The following is a 26,927-nucleotide window of genomic DNA, read 5'->3' as shown; positions in this document are numbered from 1 at the left end:
TAATTCTGTCTTCTTGAGCATCCCTGATTATAATCGCTCAACGTTTGGTGGCCTTGCCTTCTATTGCCTAGGCTCTAAGCTCTGGAATTCCCTACCTAAACCAGTCCGCCTCGCTACCTCTCTTTCCTCCTTTAAGATGCTCCTTAAAACCTACCTCTTTGACCAAGCTTTTGGTTACCTGCTCTAGTTTATCCTTATGTGGCTCGGTGTCAAATTTTTGTCTTAAAATACTCCTGTGCAGCGCCTTGGGACGTTTTACTACTTTAAAGGCGCTATATAAATACAAGTTGTTGTTGTTGTTCCTATGCACTCCTGTCCCTGTCTGTTCTTCCAGTCCGATAGGAATTTACCATTTAAAGTCTTATTTCCTTTCATTAATCCTGTGCCCCAAAATGTACTATTTTCACTTCTCTGCACTGACTTGCATCTACCACCATTCTCCTCATTCCACAAACCTGCCTTGTGCTCTCCTACAATTTCCCCTCACATTTCCTATCGTTCCCAATTTACTCTCATCAGCAAACATAAAGGTCTTTCCTCTTTAAATGATTCGGACACTGGCATATAAATGGAAACTAATTAGGTCCCAGGCTCCAGCACAGATCCCGACTGGAACATCATGGCCCACATCCTGCCAAATTGAAAAACATCCATTTGCACCATTTCTTTGCTTTCTGTCCTGTAGCCACCTTGCTATCTATACAGCTACACTTAATACCATCTTTGTTTAAAAATGTTAATGTCTCTTACACGGCATTTCAAATGCCTTCGGAAAACCAATATATACAACATCCACTTCACCGATACACTAAGATTTCTAAAAAAAGTCAAACACATGATGCCGGAATTTACGGTGGGTAATAACAGTAAACGAATAGCGAACGCTGTTATTACCCGTTTCAAACTGATCGCAATTTCAGGATGTAGTGCATGCACATCCTAACACAGAAATCTTGAAGTAGTTGCGGTCAGTCATTCACTGCTCCGACACTGGCTGCGCTGTGCCCCCCACCACCCCCACATAGCCGGCAATCAGTGAAATCTGTCAAATCAGGGGAACTGATGAAAACTTTGACTCTTCCACTGTTAAATAACATATTAAAAGTTAGACCCTGAAATAACAACAGAAAATGCTGGAAATACTCAGCAGGCCAGGCAGCATCCGTGGAGAGAGAAACAGAGTTAACGTTTCAGGTCTGGCCAAGACTGCAGAACCGTGGTCGGCTCGGCAACAAAAACAGTTGACCTACATATCCGAATTCACCACCGACGTCCGGCACATGGCCGGCAAGGACAATGTTGTAGCGGATTGCCTCTCCCGCACCGCTGTCCAGGCCGTTCAATTAGGCATTGATTATGCAAGAATGGCAGCTGACCAGGCTGGCGACCCGGAGACTCAAGCTTTTCGTTCTGACCCCGCCAGCCTTCAGCCGAGAGATGTACCGTTCCATTCGGCAGGTACCACACGCCTCTGCGACGTCTCCTTGGGTGATCCACGTCCGATTGTTCCGTCGACCTGGCGCTGAGACGTTTTCGACGCCATTCACGGGCTGTCGCATCCCGGGGTGCGTGCGTCGCAGAAGCTGCTGGTCTCCAAATTCGTATGGAGAGGGATACGCAAAGACGTCCGCGACTGGGCGAACACTTGTGTGGTTTGTCAGCGGGCCAAAGTGCAACGGCACGTCAGGGCCCCTCTGGCCACCTTCGCGGTGCCAGAGCGGTGGTTCAACCACATTCACGTCGACCTAGTGGGTCCACTTCCACCGTCCCGTGGTTTTACACACCTTCTGACGATGGTGGACCGCACCACGAGGTGGCCAGAGACGGTTCCCCTGACGTCTACTATTAAATCCGTGTGTTAATGGAGACACGGAATGCAGGAGTTGGTTTAACAAGTCTTTACTGAATGGAGACAATCTGGAAACTGAAACTACAGAAGCCTGCCAGGGCCTTTTATACAGGGATGGTCACTGCCGGTACTGCAGTCTGAGACCAGTTATTCCCTTAATGGGACATACACAACAATTCCTCCCCTTTTAGATAAACAGTACATAACATTCATTTAACAACTAAATAATAACTAATTACAATTACAATTGCTAGATACATTAGTTGAAGTTAAGCAATTATAAGTTCAGTCTTTGAGGAGGCTTCCTGATTCTGTCTGGATAACGCCTCTTTGGGATATCAGGTTCTTCTGGCAAGGTTGAGTCGGGATCAATGTCGTTGTTTGGTTCATCTGCTTCCAATATCACCAATTCTGCGGTAGATGCAATTGGTACTTCGGTTTCATCGCCAGGTGCATCAGATCGTGGTGTAGAGTTGAGGTTTTCCAGTGACTCTAGAATCTGGTCAGCATGGCGTCTTACAATGCTTTCTCCAACGGCCACGGTATACATTAGAGGTCCTTGCCGTGTACAGATCGTTCCTGGCTGCCATTTCTCTGTGCGGTAGTCCCGGGCCAAAACTGGTTGACCTATCTTAAAACTCCTGGTCGGCCTTTCATTCATATTCTGAAACTGCCTGTTCTCCACATCTCTTCGGACGTTTGGCTTAACCAAATCTAAGCGGCATCGTAGTCTTCGATTGAAGAACATCATGGCTGGAGTTTGGTTGGTAACTGCATGTGTCGCAAACAAGGAGTTATCCACCTTGTGTTGTAGGGGTATATCTTCATTACACATTGCCTTGATAGCCTTCTTGAATGTTTGAACAAACCTCTCGGCCAATCCATTAGTGGCTGGATGATATGGGGCGGATGTGTAATGCTTAACACCATTGTTCTTTAAGAACCTCCGGAACTCTTCAGACACAAACTGTGGTCCATTGTCAGAGCAAATCTGTTCAGGCAGCCCATTCCTGGTGAATATGGTTCGTAAGAGTGGGATAGTTTTTTCTGTGGTGGTTGAGGACATTTTTATTACCTCTGGCCACTTTGAATGTGCATCCACCGCAATTAAAAACATCGAGTCCATAAATGGACCAGCAAAATCAATGTGCACCCTTTGCCATGGAGATGAGGGCCACTCCCATGGATGTAGAGGGGCTTGTGGTGGGGCGTTTTGGACCTTCTGGCATCCTGTACAGCTCTTGGTCATCTCTTCGATTTCTCTATCGATTCCCGGCCACCACACAAACGCTCTGGCTAAGTTCTTCATTTTTACCCCTCCCAGATGACCCTCATGAAGCTCATTGAGCACTCTATCCTTCAATTTGGGTGGAATTACTACTCTGGATCCACACATCAAGGTTCCTCTGCACACTGACAGCTGTTCTCTTCTCGGCGAGAATGCTGGCAGCAGTGGTTCGCCATGTGCTGGCCATCCCTTCGCCGTTAAATCATAGACCCAGGAGAGTGTCGGGTCATTTCGTGTTTCCTTTTCTATGTTTGCATTGTCACAGGGAGACATTCGACAATAGTCGAGTGGAATAACTCCACTGGCTCCACTGCCAGTAGTTCTTCCACCGTCGGCAACGGTAGGCGCGACAATCCATCAGCATTCCCATGCTGTTTAGTTCCTTTGTACTCGATATCACATTGGTGTGCCCCTAGGAAAAGGGACCACCTCTGTAGCCGTTGTACCATCATTATCGGTACGCCCTTGAGGTTTGAAAATGGAGACGAGAGGTTGATGATCAGTTAGTAGAGTAAATTTCTGACCGTGCAGGTAGTGATTGAACTTCTTCACCCCCCACACCAGGCGGAGGGCCTCTCTGTCAATCTGGGCGTAGTTACGCTCAGCTGAAGTTAACGAGCGTGACGCAAAAGCTATCGGCCTCTCAGAACCATCAAGGAATTTATGTGACAGTACCGCCCCAATGCCGTAGGGAGACGCATCACACGCCAGTCGTATCGGTAGTGATGGGTTGTAGTGAGCCAATACTTCTCTTGAAGTGATTAGGTCCTTACTCTTCTGAAAGGCCCGCTTACATTCATTGCTCCATTTCCATGCTACTCCCGTTCGTAGTAGGGCGTTCAGTGGATGCAGAATTGTGGACAAATTCGGCAAAAACTTATGGTAGTAATTCACCAATCCGAGGAATGACCTCAGTTGCGACACATTTTCAGGCGCTGGAGCCTTAACTACCGCTTCAATTTTGTCAGGGGACTTATGCAACCCCTCTTCATCAATCACGTGGCCACAATACGATATGTTTCTTAAAAAACTCGCACTTGGGGCGATTAGCTCGTAGCCCATGTTCACGTAGTCTAGTGAGCACCTGCTCTAGGTTGGCAAGGTGTTCACGGTCATCTTCACCTGTCACTAGGATGTCGTCCAAGTAACACTGAGTCCTCGGAATCCCTTGCAGGACTTGTTCCATCGCTCTTTGCCATATCGCCGGAGCTGATGCTACTCCGAATACCAGTCGATTATACTGGTAAAGACCTTTGTGAGTGTTTATCGTGAGATACTTCCTAGAGGATTCTTCAACCTCCATCTGCAAATATGCTTGCGCTAGGTCAATTTTTGTAAAACGCTTCCCTCCGGATAGTGAGGCGAAGATATCTTCTATCCTTGGAAGAGGATATTGTACTGTGTGAAGGACTGGGTTCACTGTCACCTTGAAGTCCCCACAGATGCGAACCTTCCTTGGCTCCTCAGACTTATTGTTTAACGTTTTCTTCATGACAGGAACGATGGGTGTCGCCCACTCGCTCCAGTCTACTTTAGATAACACGCCTGCATTCTCCAGATTCTCCAGCTCTGCCTCAAGACTGGTACCATATGCAATTCGCCCAGCCGTCGCTTTGAAAAACTTGGGAATTGCATTCGCTTCTATTTTTATCGAGGTGGTTACGCCTTTAAGAGTGCCCAGTTCTTGTTGAAATACCTCTTTGGCGTCAGCTAAGATTGTTGACAATCGTCCAGGAGTGACGTCGTCATCCTTTTTACCAGCCACCGTCAGTGCCTGAATGGAGTGCCAGTCTAAACTTATCTTTCTGATCCATTCACGTCCCAATAACGGTGGTCCACCATCTTGCAGAATGTAGAGATACAATTTCCATATTTTCTTGCCGTTGTATTCGACAGGCACCCTTATTTTTCCTCTGGGGTATACTTTTTGCCCCGTATACGTCTTCAAGACAATGGATGTCTCTTTCAAGGGTACGTGTGAGAATAGCCGCTCGTAGTCTCGTCGATTCATGACGGTTAGAGCTGATCCTGTATCCAATTCCATTTTGACTGAGACCCTGCTATCGTGAGGGTGACCCAAATGGTTCGGTGATCCTCTTTTGCGATTACATTGTGAAGTTTGAGACAGCTTAGTCTCTTGTTCCCGGATTCACTATCGCTCATCTGGTCTTCGGAACTACTGTCCGTCATCTTTTGTACTTTCCTGTACGGTTCCTTAGTAGCCTTTTTATTGTCGTTGGTCTTCTTCTCAGACCTGCAAACTCATGCAATGTGTCCCATCTTTCCACATTGCCTGCATATTTTGTCCTTGGACCAGCAGTCCTTCTGGTCATGGTTTGTTCTGCCGCAGCGATAACATTTTGCAAATCCCCGTGTCATTTCGTGGGTGCCGTATTCCTGTGGCTTTTGTTGTATTTCCGCAGCTCCCCTTGCTGCTGCTTCGTACGATACTGCCACGCTGAAAGCCTTATCTAGCGTCAGCTCTTTCTCTGAGAGTAACCTCTTCTGGGTTCCTTCACTCGAGTCCACAGACAAATTTGTCCCGTAAGGTATCTGCCAGTCCTGCTCCGAACTGGCAGTGCTTTGATAGCTTGCGTAGTTCCGTAAGGTAATCAGCATTGCTCTCATTTTTATGCTGATTTCTCCTGTGGGATTTAAATCTTTCTGCTATCAGCAGCGGTGTAGGATTTAGGTGTTCCTGTAGGATAGCAACAATTTCGTTAAAACTCTTCGCCTTCGGTTTGGCTGGAGTAATCAGGTCCCGCAATAGGCCGTACGTTCTTGCGCCCATTAAATTTAGCAATACCGATGCCTTTTTTCCCATGGCTATTTCGTTTGCCTCGCAATATACCTCGACTCTTTCCACATACGTGGTCCAGTCTTCTATTGCATTATCGAAGGCAGTGATATCGCCAGTCTTTGGCATCTTGAAAATCTAAGATGGCGTCTCCAGCACTTTGCCTTCATCCCCGATGGATCAAAATGGCGCCTCCCGCGCTTTTCCTTCTTCGCCGAGTTAAGATGGCGCCTCCTGCGCTTTCCCGCCGCTGCCGCCAACGCCACTCTCCGCGGTATTTTTATTTTTAACCGTTCCCGTCGTGGAGCGGGCCCTCTGGGACACTTCCCTCCCTCTTCTTAGGTCCGAACGCTGCCCGGCTGCGAAGCACCGGCCGCGCCCTGTGTGCTCCACCCTCTCTCTCTCTCTTTGCTTCCCGACTCGCTGCCCGGCCCCGTTGCAGAGCCACCCGATCGAGCTCTAGCCCGCCGCAGCCCAGGAAGGATCAGTGCACTACGTGCCACCAGCCCGATTAGCTGGGAAACCACAGACTGGGGAACCAAGCCTGGCTCTTGACAGTTTCCCCTGCAAGTTTTCAATCCGATGATTTGGAGGGCGGTTGCCCGCGGTCGACGCCCGTTTCTCGAGTTTCTTTGGATTATTTTTTCTTCTCTTTTCTGGCTTCGACCTTCAATAACGTCGTCTGAGGTGCTGCCGAGTGGCAGGTAAGTTCGTTTCTTACTCGTCGCCAGTATTAAATCCGTGTGCTAATGGAGACACGGAATGCAGGAGTTGGTTTAACAAGTCTTTACTGAATGGAGACAATCTGGAAACTGAAACTACAGAAGCCTGCCAGGGCCTTTTATACAGGGATGGTCACTGCCGGTACTGCAGTCTGAGACCAGTTATTCCCTTAATGGGACATACACAACATCTACCACCTCTGCGGATGTCGCTCGAGCCTTCGTTTCATCATGGGTAGCCTGTTTCGGTGTTCCGGCGGATATTTCGTCCGACCGCGGGCCGCAATTCTCGTCGGAACTATGGAATGCAGTGGCCTCCGCATTAGGCACTAAACTCCATCGCACTACGGCCTACCACCCGCAGGCAAATGGGTTGTGCGAGCGGTTCCACCGTTCATTGAAGGCGTCGCTCAGGGCCAGCCTTCTGGATGCAGCATGGGTCGATAAACTGCCGTGGGTTATGCTGGGACTGCGCACAGCGCCGAAGGAGGATTTACAGTCTTCTGCCGCGGAAATGGTTTACGGCCAGCCACTTCGGGTTCAATTTCAATTTTATTGGTCACATAACTAAATACAAGAAGCGTAATCTAGTCAGTGAAATGCTTTTTTCTTGACGAGCCGAGAGCACCAAGCAGCAAGAACACTTAGCTGCCTGGTACGCACGGAGCTTGCAAGGACGGCAGCCATCTTCATCGGCGCCATACAAAAAAACACATACCGACATATACACGCATACATACTTTAAATATAAATAAAGCAGACATGAAAGACATAAAAAGACAGCACATAAAATGAACAAGCAATAATGTAAAAAAAGTAATTTCTACAGTAATTACATTGATATTTCTACCCAGGCTTCTAGAACAATCTCTGGTTACAGGGTGGCCGCACTGGGAGAGCATCGTGAGGAACTCACAACTTATAATTAAATAAATTTAATTTATTTATTTTATTAATTAATTAATTAATTAATTAAAGTGCCCCCTCAGTCTTTCTCGATGTTTCCATCTTGGTCTCTCGATGTTTCTCCTCTCTCTCTCTCCGGGCAAATTCCTGCCGTCACCTACGCGGCCGTGGTCTGCAGCCGGTCAGCGGGAGGCCCACCAGGACGCGGCTCGGTGCTTCAGACCTGTTCCGACCTCGCAGCATGGTTTGCCTTCCTCCAACGTCCCCATGGAGCTGTCAAAGGCCAAATTCGTCTTTGTACGCCAAGACGCCCATCGCACCCCCATATGCGGGTCCGTTCCAGGTTCTACAGGCCGGGGGCAAGAGTTTCGCGATCGACTTCGGGGGCAAGCCGGAGCACATCTCCATCGATCGCCTCAAGCCTGCGCACCTAGACCTCGAACAGCCAGTCGAACCTGCTCAGCCCCCGCGCCAGGGCCAGCCGCCGGCTACCGCCGCACCTACCTGCACCGTGCTACCCGCCAGTTCGCCACCTGCTCAGCGTTTTCCTCTCTGGGAATTTAGGAGTCGGTCAAACAGGCTTGTCCGACCTCCTCTGCGATTGACGCTCCTCGTTAAAGACAATTCTGGGGGGGCGTATGTGGCAAAGCCACCAAGAGACTCTTGCAGCAATGTTTATAATTGTCTTTAGTCATAGTTGTTACCTTTAAGTGTGTGCGCTGTTTAAACAGTGCAGGATCGATAAAATCGCGATCCGACGTGATGACGTCATCACGCGGGTCACGTGACGTTCCCAACGGCGGGAAACGTCATGACGTCAGGGGGGTAGGGCATTTCTGTTCAGTCCTCGTGGATCCAGCTTGTGTATAGACCTGTTTGGAGTTTCTCCTGCGTTCTTTTGTTTATAACTGTTTCAGTACATTAAACCACGTTTGTTTAACTGTCAGTTTCAACTGCAGTATTTTCGTAGTAGTGTGAAGACACCTACAACATAGTGTTACATTGTATTTGCAGCACAGAAACAGCCCATTTGGCCCAACAGGTTCATGTTCCACACAATCTGCCTCCCATCCTTCTTCATCTAGCCCCATCCACATATCTTTCTAGTCCTTTTTCCCTCGTGTTTAACTAGCTTCCCCTTAAATGCATCTATACTATTCACCTCAACTACTCCTGGTAGAGAGTTCCACATCCTCACCACTCTCTGGGTTCTCACCATTTCTCCTGAATTCCCTATTGGATTTATTAGTGACTACCTTATATTTATGGCCCCTAAACATACTAAGTGCAGAGAACAGGCTACTTGAGAAGCTTGACTGGCCATTTTGTTCTTCACTCTTTTGAGTCCCACCCTCTAGTAACGTAGATTTAACGTGCTCACAAACATCTCACCGTTAAGACAACAGAAAACAAACTATGATCCAGTAATTAAGTACTCTCCCAATGTGCCATACTGCGCAGAGTCTCACGCAAGGTGGCTACGGATAAGGTTTTGTTTAAAAATTAAACACCTGTGACATGAAAAAGGAAAGAGGAGAATGTGAAGTATTTTTTTTTAAACCATCAGCACAGAGACAATGGCACAGTGATGACAAATGGAATGTGTACATTCAGTACCAAGTCATTTGACTCCGATTTCTTGCAAGGTTCAAAAACAATACAGCTCTTCATTTATAGCATCCAAATGGCTAGTCAAAAATATCAGATGAAAAGTTCACATTGTGATTGCAAATAAAATGTACTTTTGTACAGTCATCTTCAAGAACTCAATACACTTCATATTCATTTCTACAGATTATCTTTTAGCTCATTTTATAATATAATTAAGACCATTTTTAATCTAGGTTACACCACCCAAACAGAACTGAAATTCACATTGGGCAACACTCCCAATTCACCTACTCATTCGTCTTATAACCAGTGAAATCATATTTTAACATCTTGGAACCGAATACATAAATTCCACCCACCTTCTCTTTCCTTCCCTTGTTCCCCTTGACATCCTTAACTTGCTTTTGCTCCACAAATTAACATGTCTCCCTCTCTATCTTCTATATTGATCTTTTGATTTCATTTTGCCAATTCCATCTTTACTTATCTTCCAATGTCATTTTTATTTTATAAAAGTCATCCAATTAATAAAGAGGAAGTCTCCCCATCAGTAATGACAATTAAATTCAACAACACAGTCGGTTGACGTCACCAAGGGAAACTGACTTAGAGGCGTTTCTGAGGCCGAGACTGAGAGGCAGCTGGATTAACACCGGCAGTGTGGTCACTAACCCAGTGTGCTTCAATGAATGCGTCATGTTTGTGTGTATTCAACTGCTTTGTACTACTGGACTCAGCAACTCTTTCAAGCCAGGTCCTCTCACATCATCCGTACTCATTTTTTAAAACAAAAATATTCCATACAATTTAGAGAAACACAGAAGGATATTTAAGTTCACTCTAATTTGACTCATGCTGGAGTACAGTACCTCATCGAAGTGGTCAATTTTCATGTCTTTTCCCCTCTCCCTTTAGGTGTATAGTTCCATGGGTGTCAGAACTCATTTTCGCTCAATAACTTTACATGCACTTTCCACCAGGGATTCTGGATGACGATCTGGAGTGGGAACCTGGTCTGACTTTTCCCCTCCATAGCCCAGGAGGTCAACTGCAAAGGCCAAACTGCTGCCTAGCTGAGATTACCAAAGTCACCACAAACTGCAGGTCTAAATAGGTTTCTCACTGCTGCATCTCTCCCCAAAAGCCAGTAATCTTTGAGACCCATTTCTCAAAGTTCTCTACTGCTGATTCTTTGGCAGTCTCTCTCAGCTGCTAGAGAATGCAGTCTCTCCCGATTGTTCAGAGTTCCCACTGCTGACACTATCCTGGAAGCAGCACATGCAAGGACATGTGAACTTAACCGTGATGCCCTTCACATACAAATAGCTTGCCAAAACATCTAGGCTCACACGAAGAAAAGCTACTTAGAGATGATACCAAAGGAATCTTGCCAAGGCAGCAGTCAGCACCTTCAAGACTGGAGGGATGAAAAGGAGGAAAATATAATAAAAAGAAAATTGAAAATCAAAAAGCAGATTTTATTTAACCAAAAAGGAAAACTGAAAATCAAAAAGCAGATTTTTTTTTTTTTTTTTATATAACCAAAAAGCAGAATAAGCAAAGACAATTAAAAAAGTGATAAATATAGCCTGATACATTAGTCTAGCATTACCCTTACCCACCCACCTCTAGCATCTAATTAATAGAATGACAAATATGACAGTGAGCTTAAGGAATCTGTCGTGGATCCACACACAATGCAGGATTTGGAGTCAGACTGTAAGTGAGCAGTCCACACACTTGCAAAACTCCAGCCTTGAAATTTGAGTAGTCGCCACTTGCCAGATATTTTGTAGTAAAATAGTAATATTTGAGATTGCTGCACTGACCATCAAATTAACTCTCGCTGGCAGGTGCCTTCTGATCTCTAGTACTGAACTACTAAAATCAGAATGCACCAGGGCCTAGAATACTGGGCACGACTAACATTTCTGTGGTGCTGCACGGCTTACCTTTTGGTCCTCTGAGAATTCAGAAGAGTTGGCTGTTGACTGCACTTCCTTCTGCAAATGCCTGGCTAGTCTGTGTGAATATGATTTTCATAAACAGTTAGATCTTAAAACTGGTTAGTAAGTGACTGTGCAACAAAAAACTACAGATATAACCATAACATTTCTTAGAGAAAAAAATACAAACATATTGCATAATGTACATATGCATTCTATTTTATAAAGTCATTACCAAACAGTACAATCTCGTTTTAAGTTCTGTGTTCTCAGTAATTTTATCAAGAAGTTGGGATATCATGAACTCAAAGCACTTTATTTTAAGTAATAATTTCCATGCAGTAATAACAAGAATACAGAGCAAAGTCTGATCAAACGTCAGCTTGGCTCAGTTGGTAGCATTCTCCACTCTGAGTCAGACAGTTGTGGGTTCAGGAATTTGAGCACATAATTTAGGCTGACACTACAGTGCAGTACAGAGGGAGTTCTGCGTTGTTGGAGATGCCATTTGGCAGATGAGACATTAAATTGAGGCTTCGTAGGCCTGTTCAGGTAGACATTAAAGGTCCCGTAGCATTATTCAAAACACAGCAAGGGGTTGTCCCTCAACCAACATCAGCAAAACGTTATCTGTTCGTTTAATTGCTATTTGTGGACCTTGCTGTGCGTAAATTAGTCGTCATGTTTGCCTAGTGACTGCACTATATTCTATATTAATGCTCCTACCTTTATAAAAAGTGTACATACTCACTTACCATGAGCAAAAACAGAGAAGAATTAGTGTCAATATTATTTATATTAGGGAACACTTTATCAAGGCAGGAACTGGACAATATTATGCCATCTAATAGTTATAAAAGGATGGCTATTCACAATAGTAATCCTGGTTTCCCCACTAGGATATAGATATATATATATATAGATATTATATAATGATTGATAGATAGATAGATATATAATGATAGATAGATAGATATATAATGATAGATAGATAGATAGATATATAATGATAGATAGATAGATAGATATATGATAGATAGATAGATAGATAGATATATAATGATAGATAGATATATAATGATAGATAGATAATTATATAAAGATAGATAGATAGATAATTATATAAAGATAGATAGATAGATAATTATATAAAGATAGATAGATAGATATATAATTATATAAAGATAGATAGATAGATATATAATTATATAAAGATAGATAGATATATAATTATTATAGATATAGATAGATATATAATTATTATAGATAGATAGATAGATAGATATATAATGATAGACAGACACAGACAAGCTCATGTTGCAAGCTGTAATAATGCCTTCCATTAGTTTCCACCCCTCTTCCTATTTCTTCCTCCTGCCATCTTTGACTCATGCTACAATATGGCTCCACATGCACAATAATCCTTCGGTACCTAAGTGGTCATTCTTTAGTCCTGTTTCTGCTTTGCCTGCAGCACCAAAACATCCAAATGACATCGATTGGCTGTGACCATGGCATCCCTCTTTGCACCCCCCCCTCCCCACTCCCCTCCATAGTGTTCCATCCTCCTCTGTCGTCACTCTGTGGTCCAACTACATGCTGCCACCTTTGGTTGGTTCCACTCCTACATCTCCCAATACAGCCAATCGATCCCCTGCAATAGCTCCTTCTTCCACTCTGCAAGGTTACCTCTGGCATGCATGCCCAATATTTCACCCTGGGCCCTCTTCTTTTTCTCATCTACATGCTGCCTTTGTTACATCTAGACTCGAGTATGCCAATGCTTTCCTCACCGACCTCTCCCCCTTCACTCTCTCAAAGTTCAGCTAATCAAAAACTCCACTGCCCATATCCTATCCCATACAAAGTCCCCACTGAACTATCACCCCTGTGTTCACTCACCTACATTGGCTCTCACTCTCCCAATGCCTCAAAATTCTCATCCTGGTGTTCAAATCCCTTCATGGTCTTATCCTTCCCCATCTCCAACATGCTCCAGCCCTGAAACCCAAGAAAGGGGTATGGGGAGAGAGCGGGAATATGGTATTGAGATAGAGGATCAGCCATGATCATATTGAATGGCGGAGCAGGCTCGAAGGGCCAAATGGCCTACTCCTGCTCCTATTTTTCTGTAACTCTGCGTTCCTCCAACTCTGGCCTCCAGTGCATCCTGAAATCTCTTCGCCCCACCATTGGTAGCTGTGCCTTCAGCCATCTCGGCCCCCAAGCTCTGGAACTCCCTCCTTGAACCTCTCCTCCTAAACCCTTCCAAGCTTGTTATCTCTAACCCCTTGTTCGAAAGTCTTCTTAAAACCTACCTCCTTGAACATCCATTCAGTCACCCCCATCACCCTTTGTCCCATATCATTGTTCAATGTCTGTGTGTTGCCTATGTGAAGTGCTTTAGAATGTTTTATCAAGTTGTACAACTAGTAGTTGTAACAAGTCTAGACCTTTCAAAAGCTAAACTGTCAATGCAAGTTATTCAGACAAAATAAGTCCTTTCCACTTCAGGCAGTATCAAAGAGATTTCAAAGCATCTCCTCAGAGAACTATGGTTGCTTTGATCAGTATGAACTATTAGAATATATACTCCCTAAACACAGATTGTTCGAAAGGATCTGAGCAATGAAAAGGAAAAGGGATCGCTCCCCAATTCTCCACATCCTCCAATTGGGAGATGAAAAGGAAGAGCTGCAGCAAAAGTATTTCATGGAAGTGCATTGTTTATGAAAGATTTGGCACGAGACTGCTATGTGGAGAACTGATTCATAAAACTGAAAACTGTGCTGCTAAGGAAATGCACAGATGCTCAGACTCTTCATCAAAAGGCCACCCTTAATATGTGGTGGTCTAGGATACAGTGGTGTCAGATGATTATTTCACATCACCCATACAAACATAGCAAAAGGACAAGAAAAGATCATTCTGTTTGATGCACAGTTTGCACTAACAGTTTGCTCAGATAATTCATTATTCTGCATCCCAAATGTCCAGAGGATTGGTGGGCCATGAAAACATCCAATGATGGGTCAGCAGGTTTAACTAAAAAGTAGCATATGGGGAACAAGAGAGCCCCAGGTTCCATCCCTGATCTGTGTTGAGTTAGCTAATCTCAGTCAGGGCAGTGATATGGTGCTGCAGCAGGTTAGGAAGGGGGAAATTGGACAGGGCTTCCGCATCTGATTGCTAGCCAGTCACGCTTGCTGACAGTGCAAAAACCTACCAAATCTCACGGTCAAGACCCGCGTGAATAGTGGTCACCTGGGCAAGGTAGAATTGCAACACTTGCATCCATGGATGAGGAGCCCAAGCAAGGAGTCAACACTTTCAGGAGGCAAAGTGTGAAAATTAGCAACAAAAAAAATCTGGATAACGTGCACCCTTTTCCTCCAGTTTCCCCAATTTTTAATCACGAGCCCGATTCAGAGTCCCATCCTTCTTGGGATGCATCTATAATTACCATCGGTCAAGGGGAAAGATGCATTAGAGGAACTCTCAAGAGGACATTTCCAGGAATAGTCCACTAAGGCTACTTCCTGCAAAAGACATTGCACACCCATTTCCTGTTTTGAGGAAAACACCTTACAGACCAGCCAATACAGACTTGAAACATGTGTTATGGAGAAAGGCACAAGAAGAAACAACCGCTACACTTTTGACATGAACTGCCTGATCCCAATCTAGGTAAAAGCGTGGAAATATCATTTTTTATTGAAGACACAATTCCCTTCATCATTGCGGAAATGGAAGTCAATACATACATCACTATAAATCTGAGGAAGGAATAAAATGTAATTTTTTATGATTACAAGTTTTTTTTTGCAGAAGAAGGAAACTCCATAAATCATCTGTGGCAATTTTTTAAAATCCTAATTTGATGCATGTCAATTGCCCTCCAGTAGCTCAGTCAAGTGACCATCACAGGAGTGTCAACGGGGTAGTTGACTGGTGAGGAGGGAAGAGAAGGATGGAAGCACAGTTAAGCCCACTCCTCCTGTTCTCGCATGTCAACTACACACGTGCATGTCCCGTATGGGTCACTAAAACAGTGATCAGGAGCAGGGACCTTAGCTGAGTATTTTGGCTCTCATCACCCACCCTGGGTCAATTGAAACATCCTTCTACCACCCCAACTAAGATTATTTAATCTCAGCAGAGACTCGGGATTGAATCCTGGACCTTCCTGTCTGTATGGCTCACAATTGTTGAATAAACTTGCTGAGCCATTGGGAAGCCACAACCTTGTTTTAAAAAACAGTCCAACGACTATTTAATGAAAACTTAATTAATTTAGAATTGCTCATCTGGACACATGTTCAGATGTTTTGAATTGGAACTCAATTCACAATCTTAAATGATAATCCAGCTTTGGCACCCCCTTCCAGGACTACCTTTATCCCTTATGGCTTTGTTGCTCAAGATGACATGCTCACACATCGACATAGCACCACATTTTAAAGCTCTAATGCACTGTGCTGCAAAAGGGTAGGGTAGCAGTTTATGCCCACAGTTACCCATACAGCAACTTCCACAAAGCTAGTTGAGCAGTCAGTGAAAAAATGCATTACAGAAGCCAGATACTCCACCACAAGAGGCCGAGTCATCCCAAGCTGCCCCAACTTAGTAGCTGGAACCAGAGGGCAGGTCAACTCTCGAGGGGGGAAGAGAGACGTACAAGAGGGGTACCAAAAGAAAAGGGAAAGATAACTTAAAAAAAGACAGTGCATCCATTAATGGAGGTTATATAGAAGTGGGCATTGCAAAAACACATCAGAGCAAGTCATTTCCAGATCTCTCATCATCCTGATGCCATGGGTCTAATACAGGTGTGTGTGCGCATTTTTCAATTACCTGGTACAGGGCTAGTAAAAAGTCACACCCAACTTATAGGATATATTTATGCAACACCATGTAATATTTTCCCCATTTTGTCCTGATGCAAAAATCAAACCTGCAATCAGCTAAAGCCTAAAACATTTTTTTTTTAAAAGCAAATTTTCAATGCAAACAAAAATATGCAACTATTCTCGTTCAAAACAGAGCAAGTATCAACATATCCTGCTGTCTCCACCCATAACAAAAGAGGGTGTGGATGCAGAATGAACTGAACATGGCTCTGCCAGTTTAAAATCCAAAGACTGGTATTATTTTCAGTATTTTGTTAAAAAGTTCCTACTTAATCCTACATTGCAAGAAATGAATTACAAAAAAAGTTTAGTCGATAATAGCTCAGACGGTTAATTGAACGCGATTAATAGAAACTCACATTTGGTACTCGTCGATAGCTTCCACTAACTGTCCCCAGGAATCGAAGTCTGTACCCTTGCTGAAACTTGCGTGCCATTTTTGTATTGTTTTATTAATATCAGTCATCTTTTAAAAATGTATTTTTTAATATCGTTCCAAATGGTATCAGGTTAACATTTGGGCTCGGTTTTCAAACTATTCCTCACGTAACATTCTGACTCAAGTCACAGCCTCCAACCAGTACCAAATCCAGCTCCTGACCAAGCCCATTTAGGCTCTGTGTGGAATCCAATCCAGAGGAAGAGGAGGAGGAGGAGGGGAAAAATTGAAGCGGCCCTGAACATAACCTGACAGCGGCAAGTCCCGCCCGGCAGGTTGGCCGCAAATCTGATTGGCTCCATTGGTGATCAGTCATTATGTCCACCCACTGTCGACGTTCCGAACCATACATTTAAAGCTAGGTTGAGCCGGCACGTGACGCGACTGTTGAGGTGAGGTAACCGTCAACAAGTGAAGCGGAGCCTGGGAGGCCGCGCGCCCGTTTGGGATGGACCAGCAAACCAATGAGAATGCTGCATTCTGAAATGACGTCTTCCGAAGATGAAAGAGGGCGTGGGACAAAGTATGGCAAGGGCATATTGTGATTACGTTTTTTTCTTTTTTAGAAAATGAAAGCAACGCACGATAGTAATTAAACGGAGAATTTATTTAAAAAAAACAAAATAGCGAAAAAAAGTAAACAAAAAACCTGGCATGCATGGGACATTCCGCTATTCGACAACCAATGGGATGCGACGTCTGGGAGAGTGGCGTGTGACGTCACCGCGTAGCCGAGTGTGAGCGACGGCGCTGCTTGTGACTTCCTCGTCTGTCGGGTGTAGTTGCCATCGGTTTGTTGACGGTGTCTATCTTTAATTAAACGAGCCGGCAAACGACAATGACGCACTGGTTTCATCGAAACCCGCTAAAGGCGACGGCCCCGGTTTCCTTCAATCTCTACGGAGTTGCCACTAACAACGCCGCGGCGAAGATCTGCAAGTAAGGTTCACAAAAACAAATCAAGCGTTGGCTCTTTGCGCTCAGCTAGGCCCTTTAAATCTACAATGCTTTTCTGTTCCCCTCTCCAAAACAAAGCATATCCTGCCTCATGTGTTGACGTGCCTCACCCCCTCCTCTCCCGAGGAGACCAGCGAGTTACAATTCAGTTACAAAGCACTCAGAATAACTGGAAAAATATGCCCCTTGGAAAAAAAACTCCCAACTTCTTTAATCAATTCCTTGTTTACTGAGGAATTTGACACCAGGCCCACAATATTTCTCCAATATGGAATCCAATATTTACTAAATCACTGCAGTGATTCAGATTTTTAAATGGACGGAATCTCGGTCGCAGCCATCTATATCAAGAAGCTATATCAAGCTCTAATGCACTATCGGGGTTTTCTTGTATGGTCATTTTGGACTGGTCACAAATATTCCAATTTCAGAAAAGTTCCATTTCTTTAAAATCACAGATGACGGCTATTTTTTATTTTCAAATGTGAACACAGACTGTTTATCTAAGTGTGGAGCATTATGTAGAAATGGGAAAAATACATTCTTGATTTTTATTTGCTGTGCATTTGTTCACTTTTTAAAACGTTTTCACTTCCTTAATATAAGAATTTTTAGGAATAGGAAAAGGCATTTAGGACAAGAAGCCTTGCCCCTTTTGAAGGCAATACTGGTACTTGGGGCATGGTTTCACTCTAGGTGGTGGTAGTGTTTTGGGGATCCCACCAAGAATCACTTTAGTGAGGCCCACTTTTGCACGACTGCCTGATTTGTTTAAAGAAAGTACAAGATGCAAATAGTCTTATCCAAACCCAAATGGAATTAACAATCTGATGCCCAGAGTATATGGGTATAATATTGTAGTGGTTACATTACTGGATGGTAATGTAGTGGTTACATTACTGGATGGTAATGTAGTGGTTATGTTGCTGGACTAATAATCCAGAGAACATGAGTTCAGATTGTACCATGACAGTTTGAGGATTTGGTTTCAGTTTTTTTAATTTTTAAAAAAAATCTGAAGTAAAACAAAACAAAATCAGCTGTCGGATTGTTGTGAAAACTGAACTGGTTCACTAACGTCCTTTAGGAAAAGAAACGTGCCCTTACTCAATCTGTCTTCTATGTGACTCCAGTCCCACACCAACATGGTTGACTCTTAAATGCTCTCTGTCCTTCAGGTATATCAAGAAGGCCCGCCACCACCTTCTCAAGTGGAACGAGCGATGGGCAATAAATCCAAGCCTTGCCAGTGATGCCCACATCTCGAGAATGGAAAAAAATCTCAAAATAATATTCTAGCTAAACTGTTGTATCCAGTCACATTGTAAGCTTAGCTGCAGAATGTCTACACAGAGGGTGAAACGGCATTGAGGAAAGGGGGGGGGGGGGGGGGGGGTTACGGTTTCTGGCGGGGAAAATCCCAGTAACACAGGAAATTTTGATCAGCTGAACAGGGTGTTTTTTAAAATATATATGTTCATGGAATATGGTCAGTGCTGACTCTTCTGTTATCATAGGCAGTTGCCTATTAAAAGTCAACCATGTGCCCCCTTTTTAAAGGGGCACAACCAATAAAAACTATAACTTAACAAAAAAGTTTAAAGGAACTTTAACAAATTAAATTAAAATGCTATACCCGGGGGTGATGATGCACTCCGGTCCCTGTGCTGCCCACTGGTCGCGGAAGGCCTCGAGCATGCCGGTTGACACCGCGTGCTCCTTCTCCAGGGCCACCCGGGCGTGAATATAGCCATGGAAGAGAGGCAGGCAGTCGGGCCGAGCGACCCGTCCGCTGCCTGGACCTGTTGATGGCCACCTTGGCCAAGCCCAGAAGCAGTCCCACGAGGACGTCCTGCGACTTGCCCGCTCTGCTCCGCACCGGGTGACCAAAGATCAGGAGTGTGCGTGGGACTGAAGTGCACCCAAAAATCAAGGTGCAGCCCCTTCAAATAGTGGAAGAGGGGCTGCAACCCCTCACACACTATGTAAACGTGGAACACGGACTCCTCCAGGCCGCAGAAAATGCCCCATGCAACACCCTCCCTGCCAAATCCCCAATAGATAAAGGGAGGACTTCTGCATAGAGAGCCCTCCATTGGGGATCCCCGCCTCCTCCGGATGACAAGATGGTGCGCCAAGGCGTGTCTGGACGGCAGACGAGGATGACAAAGTGGAGGGTGTGCAAGAGCAACCTGTACATGAATCCCCTCCATGCAGAATGAAAAGTTACGGAAGGGATTTCCCTGAGAGAGCACAAGTTGTGAGGCACTGGTCCCTGAGGGAGGTTTCGGGGCCTGGCGCCGATGAGGAATTCCGGCGGAATGTGGGTCAACTTGACACGTCCTGAGCCTCCTTGACACACCTAGTGGAGTCAGGGACTAGTGCCACTTTTAGCGACTCGATGGCTTTAGCTGCGAGCCGGACGTCGGCCTAGGACAGGTGCTGCGCCCGCTCCTCTGGTGCCATCCAACCCGCTCCTCTGCCATCCAGTAGGTCCCTGACACTGGTCACCTTGGCAGACAGAGCACTGCCATCCGTCAACCACATGAACCCGTGGTCATGGAGATGCGGATTCCTGAGCAGCGGCTCCTGAAGGATAACTGCCACTGTTGATGGGGGAGAACTCCGTCTGCAGCTGACCTTGTTCCAGACCCTGATCGGTTCCTGGTAGAAGGACAGGCAGTTCCCACAAGGAGGCACGGGCACCCCACAGGTTTACAAACAGGAGCTGCGTGTCGTAATTGAGGCCGTGCAGCTGGCGGAAGAAATACGTTGCCAGTGCACACCATCTGGGAGGATCCTTGACGTACAGGTCTGTAGACGGAAAGTCACAGCCCGGGTACGAAGGCACACCAGCGCCTGACCGCCCTCCCTAAGCGGAAGACTCAGAACCGTGGCAGTAACCCAATGCTTCCTTTTGTCCCAGAAGTCGTCGATGAGCAGCTTCTGTGGGCAGTGCTGGCAAGGCCACATTTATTGTCTGTCCCTAATTGGCCTGAGACGATGGTAGTTGGCTGCTTTCTTGAGCTGCTGCAGCCTTGTGGTGATGGTGTTAGGTAGTGAATTACAGGTTTCGACCCAGTGATGATGAAAGTCAGGATCATGTGCGACTTGGAGGTGAAGGAGTTCCCAAGACATTGCTGCACTTGTCCTTCTCGGCGGTAGGGCTGGGAATGAGCTGTCAAAATAACGTTTGGTGAGTTGATGCAGTGCATCCTGTAGACAGTGCATACTGCAACCAGAGTAGTGGGAGGGACACTAGATGGCGCCCACCTTCTTAAGTGGTTGCACCCAACCAGGTGAATATGAGTATTCCATCACGTTGCCGCTGTAAGTTGTGCTGCTGAGAACTGCTCCACCACTTTCCCCAGTGTTGCCTCTGCCTACAGGCAACTGCACTGAGTAGCCACAAGGTCGTTGTTTGATAAAGGGCTTTGTAGGGTGGAGAGTCTTTTGAGGCTGCATGGTTTGCAAGCTCCTTAAATCCAACTCTGGTTCCACCTTGCACCAGTGGCCATTCTTTACATATGAACCTAGACAGTAAGTATCGAGAGGATATTCAACTGAGAGGCACCACAGCAGAGTTAGATTATGGTTTCATCCCTAATAGATATTCCCTAGTAGAGATCATTGAATAATGACCAGAAGCAAGCCACGACTGGTGCTGGGATCTGGCCTTGGCTCTCTCTAACTCAGGAGTGCTGAGACTAATTGTAATATCCTCACCACTAACTCATCTGAGATCAGCTAACTCCGTGCAGACCAGGGATCGAAGCTGTAATCTTCCTCCTTTATATTGCTCGGTGCTACACTGTGCAATTTAAATTTAGATATAAACATTTGGGGATTGGAATAAATATTAATGTTTTTAAAGGAAGCATATAAATTGAAATGCCATTTATTATAACTTTGTTCTGATTTTTTTATTGAGTAAATCTCAAGGGCAACTAGGAATGGGCAATAAATGCCGGCCTTGCCAGCGATGCCCACATCCCATGAACGAATAAAAAAATTGTCACCCTTAATCATCCCCAAAAAAGCAAGAATGCATCATTGGGGGTGTAATATGGAGAAGAGGTGAAGACTAATTGTGTGAGCGTAACAAATTAGTGTGCAGAGTTGTAATGACATAATCACAGAAGCATGCCCATGCCGGCATTCTCCTAATGAATCATCGGTATCCACTGTTCTAAACTGAGGGATCACTAACACATTCCAAGAGATGGGTCCTACAGGCATCCTGTGTATGTATGTCTGTCTCCAGTGTATGACACATGTACAAACTGAACTTAATTATTGGATTGGGCGTGTTCCCATTTGAATTATGTGAGCACATATAAGTTGATAATTTTTTGTTCACTGTCAATAGGTCTATTGTCCTTGGCTGGAGTGGATTTACCCACTGGTTACATTATGTGTTGAATACATGTATGGTTTTTAGCTTTCACTGTTGAGGTTTTAGTAACTGCTTCCAATGGCAGGTTGTCCAGACGTACAGTAGACTATGGGAATTTTTTTTTAATATTAGTTCCTGGGATGTGGGCGTCGCTGGCAAGGCCAGCATTTATTGCCCATCCCTAATTGCCCTTGAGAAGGTGGTGATGTGCCACCTTTTTGAACTGTTGCAGTCCGTGTGGTGAAGATACTCCCACAGTGCTGTTAGGGAGGGAGTTCCAGGATTTTGACCCAGCGATGATGAAGGAACGGCGATATATTTCCAAGTCGGGATAGTGTGTGACTTGGCGGGGAACTTGGAGGTGATGGGGTTCCCATGTACCTGCTGCCCTTGTCCTTCTAGGTGGAAGAGGTCGCCGGTTTGGGAGGTGATGCCGAAGAAGCCTTGGCGAGTTGCTGCAGTGCATCTTGTAGATGGTACACACCGCAGCCATGGTACGCCGGTGGTGGAAGGAGTGAATGTTTAAGGTGGTGGATGGGGTGCCAATCAAGTGGGATGCTTTGTCCTGGATGACTTTGGGGCTGACGTGTACCGTTGTGCAATTTTTTTTCTCAGCCTTTCTGAGCTTGCAGTAACCACCAAGATTAAATTCTCACTCTAGTTGGCTCTAGCTATGCCTTTTTACAGAACAAAAGACTTGCAACTTGTAGTGCTGATACTTTAATGTAGAGCCTTGTGAAATTTAAGTATGGGCCAATCTTGTTAATTGCAATTGGTTCCGATTCATGTTCGCAGGCTGTCAATGTGTTAACCTGATCGTGTGCTCTCTTCTTTCCCAGAAGATGAATTTACAATTTGTGCCAGTCCATGTGGGGGAATGCTGCAGAAAATCAAAGAACGAGGATTGCCTGCAATGCATTCATAGCACCTGCTAGTAGCTAGCTCAGGAGTAGCAGTGGAATGAGGATGTTTCCCTTGGTTGGCGGGTCTAGAACTAGGGGTCACAGTCTCCGAATAAAGGGTCAGCCATTTAGGACTGAGAAGAGGAGGAATTTCTTCACTCAAAGGGTTGTGAATCTTTGGAATTCTCTACCCCAGAGGGTTGTGGATGTTCAGTCATTGAGTATATTCAAGACAGAGATCGATAGATTTTTGGATATTAAGAGATATGGAGATAGTGCGGGAAGGTGGAGTTGAGGTAAAAGATCAGCCATGATCTTATTAAATGGCTCGAAAGGCCAAATGACTTACTCCTGCTCCTATTTCTTATGTTCTTACATCAACTGGATGGACCCTTACTGAGAGAACAATGTGCACAATATGACAGGATCTAAAAGAATAGATGAAAGCTAAACATGGATTATAGAATTCTACTGTACAGTAACATTGCAAATTTATACCAGGTTGGTGATTATACAAATAGTCTTAGTAATATTTTTTTTTTGTCTTTCAGTGACTTGAGAAGTACAAGGCTGAAACTTCTGGAGTTATTTACAGATGTGAATTGTAACATGGACATGATGCAAAATGCAGTGGATGCTTATTTTTCTCTCTTACAAGGTAGAAATATAATTAAAGCTACAGGTCAACGGTCTGATGCCAACATTATTTATGCTAAATTTTGTACCAGGCAGGGGAATCAATGAGGCGGCCTTGGCTCACTGCTGGCACTCTTGCCTCTAAATGAGAAGGTCATGGATTCAAGTCGCACCCCTGGGACGTGAGCACAATCCAGGCTGATACATCACTAGTAGCGAGGGAGTGCTATTGTGTTGGAAATGCCATCTTTTGAATGAGACGTTAAACCGAGGCTGCTTCTGCCTGTTCAACAGGATGTGAAAGATCCCATGGCACTATTCAAAGAGCAGCAGGAGAGTTCTCCCCGCTGTCCTGGTCAATATTTATCCCTCAACCAACATCACCAAAACAGATTTCCTGTTATCTCTTTGCTGTTTGTGGGATCTTGCTGTGTGCAAATTGGCTGTCACGTTTCCCTACATTACAACAGTGACTACACATCAAATGTGTAAAGTGTTTAGGGACGCCTTGAGTATGTGAAAGGTGGTACAGGTAGACTACCCTTTATCCGGACTTCCGAAAACCGAAACCCTCTAAAAACCGAAGGTTTTTTCGTTCAGCGTAAGTCGTGCGTACGAACGAAAAAACCTTCGGTTTTTAGAGGGTTCCGGTTTCGGAAGTTCGGTTAAAGGGTAAGTCGTGCGCACGACCCCCCGCCGGCCCCGACAACCGCCGACCCCGCCAGCCCCGACAACCGCCGACCCCCCCCCCCCCCGCGGACCCCGCCGGCCCGACAACCGCCGACCCCGACTGACTTACGCTGAGCGTCAGCGTAAGTCGTGCGCACGACCCCCCGCCGACCCCCCCGCGGACCCCCGCCGACCCACCTTCCGAAATCCGAAATTCTCCTTTATCCGAAACTCGGCTGGTCCCGAGGTTTTCGGATAAAGGATAGTCTACCTGTATATGAATGTGTTCTTTCCTTCTTTCTGATGTTTTGGGTTTTTTAAAATATGTATAGATTGCATGACACAGTATATTAATATAATTTCATCTCTGGGATCTGAATTTGATCCCAGGCTTGTATGTTGCTCTCATTCCCCTGTAAGGGTTCTAAATGAAGAGCTTTGGGACAAGCTGAGAGACATAAAGCACTAAATGCAGGTGCTTTCTTTTATGAGGCTACTGAAGGCGATGGAGGTGACAAAGTAATATGGTTTAGGCCAAAGATTTCCAGAGAGCAGGGCATGATACCTGACAAGATTGGCTGCAGTGCGTGCGGGTACAAGCGGAGCAGGAGGAATGGAGAATTTGGGTTGTGACTTATGGGTGGAAAGAGTGTCTCAATTTGGGTGGGGCAAGGCCATTGAGGAATTTGGAAACAATTATCTGGTTGAATTGCTGGCAAGGACAAAGTTAATGTCTGTGCAGAACTCAATGGTGTGGTAATTACCTCTTTAGAAATTAATATTTCTGCTGCTTCAGAGCAAGTATAATTTTACTGATCCCTATCAACTTGGTTTTGCATTGTTGGAAATCTAACTGAAGGACACTTCTCATCGCTGCATTAGGCATAGCTCAGTCAAAAGTGTGATCAGGCTGATGCAGTCGTGTGTTACGCCACTGGACTGCATGCAGCCCTCAGACAGGCGAGGTGAGACTAGACCGTACTCTGATCACATACTGCAGTCTTTAGTAAAAATTACAGAAGCCATATGGGAGAAGGCTGTGTTTGCAGTAACGAGGGGAATTTCCGTCAGATAGTCCAAGGGCTGGAACCTGTTCCTGTGACATGTTCCTGTGACAACACCCAACAAATGTGTAGCATTGCAGTCACTTGGTCTTGATCTTTTTTGTTTCTCGTGTCTGTTCTTCCCCGCACCCACCCCCTCCCTTCCCCCAATCCATTTCTGTAAGTTTGCTGATTTCCCCATGCTGTTGTCGGTATCTTGTTACCACTCACTTCCATGGTTTATTCTCAGAAATACTTTGAGCTGGCTGTGAAGAGATGGGCAAGAGCCAAGAGGAGCAACAAGGGATCATGAAACTTTGGGAATTGCCAAATGTGGCTGAATGATATTGGCCTCCTCCCTTGCCAGTCAGTCTCCTGCCCCATGGTATATAAATACAAGTTGTTGTTGGTAAAATCACCAGTTTAATGCCAACATATAGCAAATCGTGGGGATATTTGCATCCACTAGGAATTGGATGGAAACAGGTACCATACTTATTTCACAAGATTCCTACAGCCATCAGAGAGAGAAAGGAGACTTTCATCCCATTATCTGGACTGGATTTAATCTAGGATCACAGATGTGAGATTATTAGGCATATAGATGAAGGGAAGGAGGTTGAAGAAATAAAAATCAGTTTTGTTTTTCAATCTATCAACTGATATTCCTGGGTCTGAAGGTAACTATATTGTATAATGTGAAATCACAAAAATTTCAAAATGTTTAAACTGGCCTGGCTGGTGCTCCACAAAGGGTGTGAGAAACTCCTGTTCTATCATATAGAAAGTGTTAGATGCATCATGGCAACTGTGTATTGGCCTAGCCCTTCCCTATATCTCTATAATCTACAGCCCTCCAAGATCTCTGCACTCCTCCAATTCTGGCCTCTTGCGCATCCCCAATTTTTTTTATCACTCCACCATTGACAGCCGTGCCTTCAGCTGCCTAGGCCCTAAGCTCTGGAATTTCTTCCCTAAACCTCTCTGCCTCTCAACCTCTCTGTCCGCTTAAGATGCTCCTTAAAACCTACCTCTTTGACCAAGCTTTAGGTTACCTGTCCTGACAATCTCCTTATGTGGCTTGGTGTCAAATTTTGTTTGATAACATTCCTGTGAAGCGCCTTGGGATGTTTTACTATGTTAAAGGTGCTATTTAAATGTAAGTTGTTATTGTATGCTAGATCTGTTGTCACAGGTATTTAGATGGCCTGATCAGACCCATCACTTAATTAAAATCAGGCCTCCAAAATGCAGCACATTTGAGCAGATTTATTCTGTTCTGAATTTGAGCAACAGTAAGTTGGTTTCTTCCTTCATCAGGAGGTCATGCCTCCCTCTTAGCTCTCATAAATCCCCTTATATAGGGCAAAATGTAATGGCTGAATACATTTGCAATTTAAAGAGATGCTTATCCATGCTTGTTGTGGGGCGTCAGGCTGTGCACATTCTTGTTGTCAGGACTGAGTGCTGAGCGAGCCTGCAGTTGGTGGAAATTGCAAGTAGGCAAGGGGTCGGGTTGAATGGATTAATGGGAAGGTAGAAAGGCTGGAGGTGGGGGCAGGGCCAGAATGTGCACTGATGTGTGTTGCAGTCCCGCCAGCATTTGTCTGACAAGGTAGGGTGGAAATTATGTGGGATGAAATTATGCTCATTGGAAAATTTTGAATTTGCCCTCCCTCAACAAGTAGGCTAGTCTAGTTATGGTACTGGAGGTTGTCCTTAAGAGGCGTGACATGTCTGTCACCCCTACTGTGTCTGGCCTACTTGTAACTTCAGTCCCTCACTGCTTGGTTAACTCTTAATGCCATCAAGGCAACTAGGAATGGGCAATAAATACTGCCATACCAATGTCGCCC

General features: G+C 45.0%; 2 protein-coding genes across 5 annotated transcripts in view; one reads left to right on the top strand and one right to left on the bottom strand.

Moving 5' to 3' along the window:
- The window catches only part of aida (axin interactor, dorsalization associated), a 65,611-nt gene extending 48,902 nt beyond the window's left edge, over window positions 1-16,709 (bottom strand). Inside the window, exons 1-2 of one of the 2 annotated variants that reach the window (XM_085998027.1) lie at window positions 16,389-16,709; window positions 11,126-11,195 (exon numbers count right to left, since the gene is read on the bottom strand). In XM_085998027.1, coding sequence (XP_085854153.1) covers window positions 11,126-11,195; window positions 16,389-16,495 — 177 coding nt within the window. In that variant the 5' untranslated portion in view covers window positions 16,496-16,709. The remainder of the gene's footprint in view (window positions 1-11,125; window positions 11,196-16,388) is intronic. The other variant, XM_085998028.1, reaches the window with a different exon arrangement.
- A 141-nt stretch (window positions 16,710-16,850) lies between these two features.
- Window positions 16,851-26,927, top strand: part of LOC147113131 (BRO1 domain-containing protein BROX-like) — a 34,796-nt gene continuing 24,719 nt past the window's right edge. The window contains exons 1-2 of one of the 3 annotated variants that reach the window (XM_085998030.1): window positions 16,851-16,991; window positions 23,275-23,381. In XM_085998030.1, the coding sequence (XP_085854156.1) occupies window positions 16,933-16,991; window positions 23,275-23,381 (166 nt within the window). In that variant the 5' untranslated portion in view covers window positions 16,851-16,932. The other 2 variants (XM_085998031.1, XM_085998029.1) reach the window with 2 other exon arrangements.

The sequence above is a fragment of the Somniosus microcephalus genome, chromosome 9 (genome assembly GCF_052327205.1).
Source record: "Somniosus microcephalus isolate GS21.2 chromosome 9, FLI_Smic_1.0, whole genome shotgun sequence".
In the NCBI taxonomy this organism is placed as follows: Eukaryota; Metazoa; Chordata; class Chondrichthyes; order Squaliformes; family Somniosidae; genus Somniosus; species Somniosus microcephalus.
The sequence above is the reverse complement of the archived record's forward strand: the minus strand, read 5'-3'. Positions and strand labels throughout refer to the sequence as shown.